Source organism: Impatiens glandulifera, chromosome 1 (assembly GCF_907164915.1).
Source record: "Impatiens glandulifera chromosome 1, dImpGla2.1, whole genome shotgun sequence".
Classification (NCBI taxonomy): Eukaryota; Viridiplantae; Streptophyta; class Magnoliopsida; order Ericales; family Balsaminaceae; genus Impatiens; species Impatiens glandulifera.
The window spans coordinates 161,749,231-161,759,026 of record NC_061862.1 but is presented as its reverse complement, the minus strand read 5'-3'; the positions used below and the strand labels follow the sequence as shown (position 1 = coordinate 161,759,026).

The window sequence follows — 9,796 nt, the reverse complement described above, 5'->3', positions numbered from 1 at the left end:
GATTCTACTGTTATTAAATTAAACTTTCTCGTTTTGATAACAAAGTGTTTAGATCATCTTTAGTAAACTTCGTTAACATATTATTTTTATTTTGTGAATTTTCACCATAAAATACATGATAATAATATATATATATATATATATATATATATATATATATATATATATATATATTTACGTAAAATTTAAGTTCACTCAAACTCTAATTCTTATATCCGTCCCAGCATGTAATGAATTTCTTCATATCTCGGTTCGTTCGGTTATCAATTATAATGTGGAATGTTGATCTCTTACGTAACTTATTTGGTCATAATGGGGATTGTTGATCTCTTACGTAACTTATTTGAGAATTAACTTACAAACTTTGTCACTAAACTCTCTATTAGTTTCTTCTCTCAAGCCAATAAATTCATTTGGAATGACACCTCAAATTAAATTTACACAACTAGCTCGGGTTATAGTATTGTCTTTAAAAGTTTTGTATCGGATAAATCTAACATCTTCACAGGTTAATCCAAAACTTTAAAATTTAATTTGGAAGAATAATTTCCCAATTTTTTTTTTATGAAAAACATGCCACAATGCTCGTCCATCACAAAAAAATGTTTTAAAATGATATTTATCCTTCTCCTATATGTCATATGTGTTCTACTTCTATTAAGACAATGAAACAACAACACATTACTATTATGTCAAGAAAATCAAAATCATAGAACATGGTTATTGTTTGGTACTCATATTTCTGATATATTTATTAGGAGATTTAATGTGTCTTCTGAAACAACTCTTAATAATCAAACTAAAACTCATATAAAAGTTTTAAAATTAATTTTTTTGCTACCATTTTTTGGAATGGGTGAAAGAATAAAAATTACTCATTATTTGATTAAAATAAATGTTTTTTTTTCTATTTACAATGTGAGCCTTAAAAAAGTTTGAGATTTTTCAATTGTAGGATTTTAATTCTCCTTCAATACAGATCAACTTGGGAGCTAGAGAATGTTAGATTCCTCTATAATCAAGATGGACAAAATTTAACATTATTGCCTCTTACATTGGTTGGTGATGAATCGAAAGTCTCAACTAAAATCCTTGTTAGGGATCACTTGGAAAGAACAATTTGTGTCTTTGCACACAATTTTAGAATCGTATCTCCTAAGACAACGGAGGCAATGTCCATACGTTATTCAATGTCTTTTGCCATCGACAAACAGTGACAAAATGTGATTTTTTAATCAGATGTTAAAGAGGTAGTAAGCTTTGTCACTAAACTCCTTATTAATTTATTGTCTCATGGTAATAAATGCATTTGAAATGACACCTCAATTAGATACACAACTAGTTCGGGTTATATTATGATAAGTCTAACTTTTCATCTTCATATGTTAATCATAAATTTTGAAATTTAATTTGGAAGATTCATTTTCCCCAAAATTCATTTTTTTTTTTTTTTTTTTTTTTTTTTTGTAGGAAAACATGCCACAATGCCATTCCCACCGCAGAAAACTGTTTTAAAATAAAATTGTATCATTCTCCCATCTATTATATTTACTCTACCTCTATTGAGACAATGGAACACGTATTACTATTATGTCAAAAAAATCATAGAACTTAAAAATTACTATTACTAGTCTTTGTTTGGTACTTATATTTTTGAGTACGTTTAATAATCCATCTAAACCTCACATAAAAATTTCAGAAATAGTATTTTTGCTACCGTATGTTGGAATATGTGAAAGAATAGAAATTACTCATTATTTGATAAAAATAAATGTCTTGTATTTATTTAGAATGTGAGCCTTAAAGAAGTTAAGAGATTTTTTCATTTGTGAGAATTTTGATTCTCCTTCAAATATGCATATTAACTTGGGAGTTAGAGAATGTTTTGCATTCATCCAGAATTAAGATGAACAAAAATAACATGTATGCCTCTTATCTTGTTAATGGATCCAAAACCTCAACTAGAATCATTGTTCAGATCACATGGCAAGACTAATTCGCGTCCTTGCACACAATTTAGAAGCCTCTCTTCTGCGACAATAGATGTAATGGTCATACGATATGCAAGTGTTTTGTCATCTACAACTAATGGCAAAATGTGAATATTGAATTAGATGCTAAATAGGCTGTATCATCTATTATTGACTCTTCAATTTTTGATGTCATTGGAGTCTTGATCCAATCAGTTTGTCACACACAATGCCAACAAACCCACAATTGTTGATATTATTTTTTTTCATTATCATTTTTTTTGTTATATATAATAGTACATTTAAAGCGTTTGTTTTGTAATGAATTTTCACTATTTTGTAAAAAAAAACTGATGTTTTTATTGTTTACAGAAATAAATAAATAAGAGATTCCAAATGAAAATAATCTGATATTTATAAGCTTATTTGAATAATTAAGATACATATTTTGTGGAGACTCTTAGTTGTAGAGCACATAATAAGTTCATCCTCAAAGTTATAGGATCTGAGACTCGAGATTAAACAAAAACTAAGATACATGCATATTTCAAATTGTTAAATTGAGTCTTGGGCATGGAGGCATCCTATCGAGCAACCTAACTTCGGTGGTGATTGAATGTAGTAGTGCCTCTTCTTCTTGTTCCAAGCTGATCTTATGAATTAAGAAGAGCAAAACCCTCTCCAATTCTTCTCCATCATTCCACTCATGCACCTCTGCCTTGACAAGCATCCGGTTCTTGCAAATCAAATCCCAAACAGGGAAGTTCTTCCTTGGCATCATGAAATCAACTCCTTCTCTCAATCTCAAACTCGGGCAAAAGTCTCCAGCTCCATCACCAAGATAGATGATCCTCTTCTTCTTCATAGACATCTCTTCCTCCACTAATGAAGCTTGCATTTTCTCTATTATCTTACCCTACATTACCCAATATCATTTTTTATCAATATCAATTATATAAAAGACTAATGAAAGAGGATTATGATGATGATGATACCTTGCACATGTTTGGTGGGCAAAGATCGCAGCCATGAGAGCAAGAATGAAAATCATGATAAGGAGAAATCCTTAATCTTCCCTCATCATCAACGTAGCCGGGATTCGTATTGATCTCCGAAAAACATTGACGAATCCCGAGACTGTTCAGAATGGTTTCGATAAAGAACAAATTGGCATCACTTACTACCCTCAAATCACACCTATAATAAGTAACCACATTTGTTAGCAATTATAGATCTGAATGTTTTCTTTCTTGACAGAAGAATTTACTAAATACATACCCCAGAGCATAAGCGGTTCTGATTGCGGGAATGACGCGGGGATGTATCGGAGAACGGCTGAGCACATTGACAATATCGGCAATGGTTTTCCCACGTGAATGAAGCTCATTCATCATCACATCCTGTTGTTAGAGAGTCAAGAAATTAGTAATTAGAATTTAAACAAATAGAACCGTAATTGGTAGTCTAGTAGAAAGAATCGACCTAAGATAGAGATAAAAGTACGTACCATGAGGGTGTTCCAAGGCATGGTGGGAAGGAGTTGATTGAACAAATCGGTAGCACCCAATTCATCGACGACCCAATTGTCGCTGTCTAGTTCTATGATGGTCTTGTCGAAGTCGAACACAATTACAATGTCTTCCATATCTCCAAAGCACAAAACAGGTTATTATGTGTGATTTTTAGATGCTTATATAAATAGATAATGAAATCAATTATATATATATATAGGAGAAACAAAATAGAATCCTAGTTCCTAGTTGGATTTGAAGATAGAAAAGATGCCAAAGGAATATTACCCAACCACAAATAGAATCCACTTTTTTTTCTCATGCAGTTTAATGCGGTTTCTTCTTTACCGTAGATTTCTCTAATCCGACGGTGTGCTTTTGTGCATTTCAAGTACAGTTAGAAACTGCATGCCGAATATTCGCATTTTTAGTTTAATCAAGAAAATTAAATATAAATTCGATACTTTTTTCATTCTCTAGAATCTGAAAATTTGGTGGAAGCATATTCTGGGGATGCCGTGCAAAATTGATGCCAATTTATTTATGGAATTATCCAAAGTTATATTCTTTTTAATTGATTTAGAATATTAGTTCCATATATTATTCCTTTTAAATTCTTATTACACTTCATTCACAAAAGGTAAATTATTTAAATTGTAAAAAAATATATATATATATATATTTGTTTGAAGTTGAACTCTGATTTGTTCACAACTTTTTTTCTTTATATAAATATTGGCTGGTTTGAGAACGCTAAATAATATTCAAATATAGTGTAATTGGATAAGATATAAATATTTTTTTAGTTTATATGTATGCATATAGTTTTAATTTTTAAAATTATTATTTATTTTTATTATTCAACAAATTATATCACACTGTTTTTTTTTACAAACATAATTTTAAAAATATTAAATATCTAAAATGTTCTTTTTAAATTGAGATATATCCCTTTTTATATATTTATAAATATTTTTACATTATTTTTTTAAAACGTTAGATTAAACTAATATTTATATATTTGGTCTTATCTATTGTCATGTACTTGGTGATGATCATCAAATCTTTTTTTTAAATACAATTATATATAGTTAATCAACTTTAATAATTATATCATTTTAATTATTTGATTCATAAACCTTGTATTAATAATAATATAAGTAGATAATATTTTTAGTATATTTTTAATCTTTTTCAATTAAAATTGTATATAATTTGTTTTATTTTGTAATATTAAGGATATGTATAAATACATTTTTAATTAATGGGTCTGGAGCTAGGCCCATTTAAAACTGCCTAAAATATAATAAAACTATTTCCAAACATAAATGGATTGTGAGCATTTAGATTGAGATTTGGAGGATTTTGTATTTTATCTAAACAACAATTTTAAAAATAAAAATCTCATATATCATATGATGAGCGATAAAAGGGAAATTTTTGGGAGAGGGAACGTGGCAATTTATTATTTGAAAAAATAAAAATAAAATGTGAAGAGAAAAAAAAAAGAGTTTATATATATATAATATTATATATATATATATATATATATATTTAAATATATAATATATAATAAGATTTTTTATTTATAAATCACTTTATTAATTACATTGAGTTTATTATATTTTTTATAAAAATAAATATATAAAATTAGTAAAAATGAGATTAGTTAGTATTAATTTACTCAGTAATCTATTATCAACTATGATTAGATTTGTGTTTCTGGAGAAGAAATCGGGTCTGAAATGGAAGAATAACCTATAAATGTTAGTATTTTAGATCAATAAGTACTACCCTATCTTAGGTTGCTCTACCCACAATTCTCATTATTAGTCTTTTATTATATACAACATTATTTTAACTTTTTTATAAAAAAAATTCAAATATTAATTTAATAAATAATTTTATATATACATCATTTGTATTAATTATTTTATATATTTTATTAATATATAACTAAAATTTCAAAATAATTTACTATTTTTATACATCTTCTCTATTTTAGGGAATCGAATCCTAAAATTATGTCTGTTTTCGGGACAAAGTGCATATTAAAAAAGAATGAGAATCGATCGAGGGAACCATGGTTTGAATTGAAAGTGATGTTAATGTTAGGATTTGTATCTCCCAAATTCAACCTGCTTGAAAATAATCTGTAAAAACACAAGAAAGAAGAACACAAGAACACACAGATTTATAGTGGTTCACTCAAATTGAGCTACATCCACTTCAGCCACCACCAAATTTACTATGAAGGAGAAGGAATACAGAGTTTTTGCCTCACACTTTATCTCTCTAGAATTCTGTCTCAAAAATGTAAACCCTTAATAATCACATATTTATAGGATAAACATTCAGGTAATAAACCTAAATAACTTTGGTCAGGCCCAAGCCCAAAACCAAAAAGAAAACCCAATAAACTCTAATTAACAATGTAGAGTTTATTATAAGTGTAGGCTCCATAACTCAACAATCTCCCACTTGGAGACTAACTTCATCATCTCTCAATCGGTAGTGGCTTTCCATTCGGTGTCTTAACGAAGAAGACCAACTGAAGTTGCACACAACTTCAGTTTCTCATTTGTCACAGCTTTCATCAACATATCAGATGGATTCTCACTCCCGGGAATCTTCTCAAGAGCTAATATTCCATCTTCTAAAGTTGACCGGATGAAATGATAATGAACCTGTATATGTTTCGTCCTGCCATGATAAACAGGATTCTTTGCCAAATGAATGGCACTCTGACTGTCGCATCGTAACACACTTCCCTCGTAGTCTTGACCCAATTCTCGCAAAAAGGGTTGTAACCACATCATCTCCTTAGCAGCTTATGTCATAGCAACATACTCTGCCTCACAACTAGAAATAGCAACAATCTTCTGTAATTTTGAAACCCAACTGATTGCAGTACCTCCCAGAGTATAAATGTACCCTGTTGTGCTCTTCCTACTATCAACATCACCACCATTGTCAGCATCAACATATCCTTCCAAACCCATATTAGACTTTCGAAAACACAAAGCAAGACCCATACTTCCTCTTAAGTATCGTAGTATCCACTTTACTACTTTCCAATGTTGTCTACCCGGATTGCTCATGAATCTGCTAACAACTCCCACTGCATGTGCTATGTCTGGTCTTGTGCAAACCATCGCATACATATTACAACCAATGGCAGAGGCATACAGAACAGTTGCCATGTAATTTTTCTCCTCCTCTATTGAAGGCGACTGATCTTTAGATAGTCTGAAGTGACTAGCTAAGGGGTAGTAACTAGTTTTGCATCATACAAGTTGAACCTACTAAGAACTTTCTTCACATATTCTTCTTGTGAAAGCTTAAGAACTTCTTCATCCCTGAAAATTCTCATCCCAAGGATTTGTTTTGCAGCACCCAAATCCTTCATTACAAAATTTTCAGACAACTCTTTCTTAAGCTTGTTAATCTCATACAAGCTTTCTCCAGCAATCAACATGTCATCAACGTAGAGGATTAGAATAATGTACAATTTATCAAACCTCTTGATATAGCAACAATGATCAGCTTCACACCTCAAAAAATTGTTACTTTTCATGAAGCTATCGAACTTCTTGTACCATTGCCTTGGAGCCTGTTTCAAACCATACAGACTCTTCTGAAGCTTACACACAAGTTCATCTTTTCCTTTGATTTCAAATCCTTCTGGTTGTCGCATATAAATTTCTTCATCTAGATCAACATGAAGAAAAGCAGTTTTGACATCCATTTGTTGAAGATGAAGGTCTTCTTTCACAACCAAACTCAAAATAGTTCTGATTGTCATCAATTTAAATACTGGAGAGAAGATTTCATTGTAGTCAATACCTTCTTTCTGTTGAAATCCTTTCACAACCAACCTTGCCTTGTACCTCATGGTTTTATCATGTTCTTCTTTAATCCTGAAGATCCATTTGTTGTGAAGTGTTTTCTTTCCCTTTGGTAGCTCAGTGAGCTCCCAAGTCTGATTCAACATCAAAGAGTCCATCTCATCTTTCATCGTAGACTCCCACTTAACCCATTCATCAGATTGTATTGCTTCCTCATAGCATTCAGGTTCACCTCTATCTGTCAACAAGATATAGTTCAGAGATGGAGACCACCTATCAACTGGTTTTCGATTTCTTGATGATCTTCTCAACTGTATAACCGGTGTTTGCTGATTACCTCTAGAGCCACGTTCTCAATGATTTCATCTTCAACAACACATTGTTCTTCTTCGACAGTCGGTATATATTCAGCTGAAAAATCTCTCAAATCGACTATACCAGTCTCTTCCAACTTGGAATCACCATCTGATGTCTTCCCAACACAATCTTTGTAGAGAACCTGTTCATTGAAGATAACATTTCTGCTACGAATGATCTTCCGATTTTGATTATCCCAGAAACGATAACCAAACTCGATATCACCATAACCAATGAAAAAACATTTATTAGACTTTGGATCAAGCTTGCTCCTATCACATTCATTAATATGAACATATGATAAACAACCAAACACTTTCAAATAAGAAAGATTTACCTTTTTATTGCTCCAAGCTTCTTCAGGAATTCTGAATTCAAGAGGAACAGAGGGTCCCCTGTTTATCAAATAGGCAGCAGTATTAATAGCTTCTGCCTAGAAGGTTTTATGCAGCACTGCATGCAATCTCATGCTTCTAGCACGCTCGTTCAATGTTCGATTCATTCGTTCAGCTACTCCATTCTTTTGAGGTGTTCGGGGAACAGTCTTCACCATACTGATCTCATTCACAGCACAATATTTTTTGAAATCTAGATTGATATATTCACCTCTATTGTCGGATCTCAAACACTTAACTTTCTGATTTGTTTCATTTTCAACCAAAGCCTTCCACTTCTTGAAAATAGCAAATACTTCAGACTTGTGCTTCATAAAGTAAACCCATACTTTTCTTGTTGAATCGTCTATAAAAGTCACATAGTAGTATGATCCGCCAATAGAAGAAACAGGTGCAGGTCCCCACACATCAGTGTGTACCAACTCTAGTCTTTCTTTCTTGAGCTCATTCCCAATCTTTAAGAAACTCACCCGTTTCTGTTTTCCAAGAATGCAGTTTTCACATAACTGATGTTCAACAGACTTCAGTTCTGGAATCTGTCCATTCTTCAAAAGAATTGTCATCCCTTTTTCACTCATATGGCCCAACCTGCAATGCCACAACTCACTGTTCTTCGAGTTATCAACTACAGCAGCAACTGTTTCTCTGCAAGTTGAAGACGTGTATAACGTTCCAGTTTTATGACCTCGAGCAACAACAATTGCTCCTTTAGTCACCTTCCACGCACCATTTCCACAACTGAAATTGTGACCTTCTTCATTAAGTTGTGTAACAGAAATCAGATTGCGCATTAAACCTGGAATGTGTCTCACCTTATTAATCTTTCAAACAGAACCATTTGCCATCTTCAATTTGATGTCCCCCATGCCAACAATATCCAGTGGCTCACCATCTGCGAGATAAACTTTCCCACAGTTTCCAGCCACATAATTCTCCATTAATTCTTTGTGGGCAGTGGTGTGGAAAGACGCTCCTGAGTCCAAAACCCATGAATCTATCGGGCTATCAACAGACAGAAGTAACGCATCAGTGACAGATTCTGTAACAACGTTGGCTGCATCATTTTTATCATCACCGTTTTTTCTTCGGTGCTTTGCAGTTCCTCTTCAAATGACCTTGTTTACCATAATTCCAGCACTCAAATGTCCTCCCAGACTTGGACTGACTCCTCCTGCTTCTTGACATAGATTTGCTCTTACCTCGGTTGAAATTTCTATCATTACCTCTTCCCCTGTTTTCCACATTCAGAGCAGAACCTTTGAATGTTTCACCAGAATCAATTTTACGAACCTCTTCAGCAAGAATATATGATCTCTAACTTCAATAAATTTCAGTTTAGCATTTCCAACTGAATTACTAATTGCTGCCCTTATAGGTTCCCAACTATTTGGTAGAGATGCTAACAAAATTAAGGCATTAACTTCATCCCCAAAATCAATCTCAACAGATAGCAATTGATTCACAATTGTATTGAATTCATTCAAATGAGTAGTGACAGAAGTACCATCAACCATTCTTAAGTAAAATAGTCTTTTCATTAAGTGTACCTTGTTGTTAGCAGATGGTTTCTCATACATATCAGAAAGAGTTTTCATCAGACCCATGGTGGTCTTCTCCTTTGCTACATTGTGAGCAACCGTCTTGGCTAACGTCAATCGAACAACTCCCAAAACCTGTCTATCAAGGAGTTTCCATTCAGCTTCATCCATCTTCTC

General features: G+C 32.3%; 1 protein-coding gene across 1 annotated transcript; it reads right to left on the bottom strand.

Moving 5' to 3' along the window:
• Nucleotides 1-2,502: 2,502 nt before the first annotated feature.
• On the bottom strand, nucleotides 2,503-3,642 carry LOC124918728 (inorganic pyrophosphatase 2-like). Its single transcript, XM_047458776.1, has 4 exons — nucleotides 3,478-3,642; nucleotides 3,249-3,370; nucleotides 2,966-3,167; nucleotides 2,503-2,886 (listed from the first exon to the last, which is right to left on the bottom strand). Exons 1-4 carry the CDS (start codon nucleotides 3,613-3,615, stop codon nucleotides 2,518-2,520), a joined length of 831 nt encoding a protein of 276 aa, XP_047314732.1. The 5' UTR covers nucleotides 3,616-3,642; the 3' UTR covers nucleotides 2,503-2,517.
• Nucleotides 3,643-9,796: the final 6,154 nt, after the last annotated feature.

What these genes read in the sequence shown, in the direction of transcription:
- LOC124918728 (XM_047458776.1), bottom strand. Translation starts at nt 3,615, where the DNA reads ATGGAAGACATTGTAATTGTGTTCGACTTCGACAAGACCATCATAGAA. An exon ending in AGAACCGCTTATGCTCTGGG is followed by an intron (nt 3,168 to 3,248) that starts GTATGTATTTAG and finishes TACTTATTATAG; the next exon opens with GTGTGATTTGAGGGTAGTAA. An exon ending in GCCCACCAAACATGTGCAAG is followed by an intron (nt 2,887 to 2,965) that starts GTATCATCATCA and finishes TGGGTAATGTAG; the next exon opens with GGTAAGATAATAGAGAAAAT.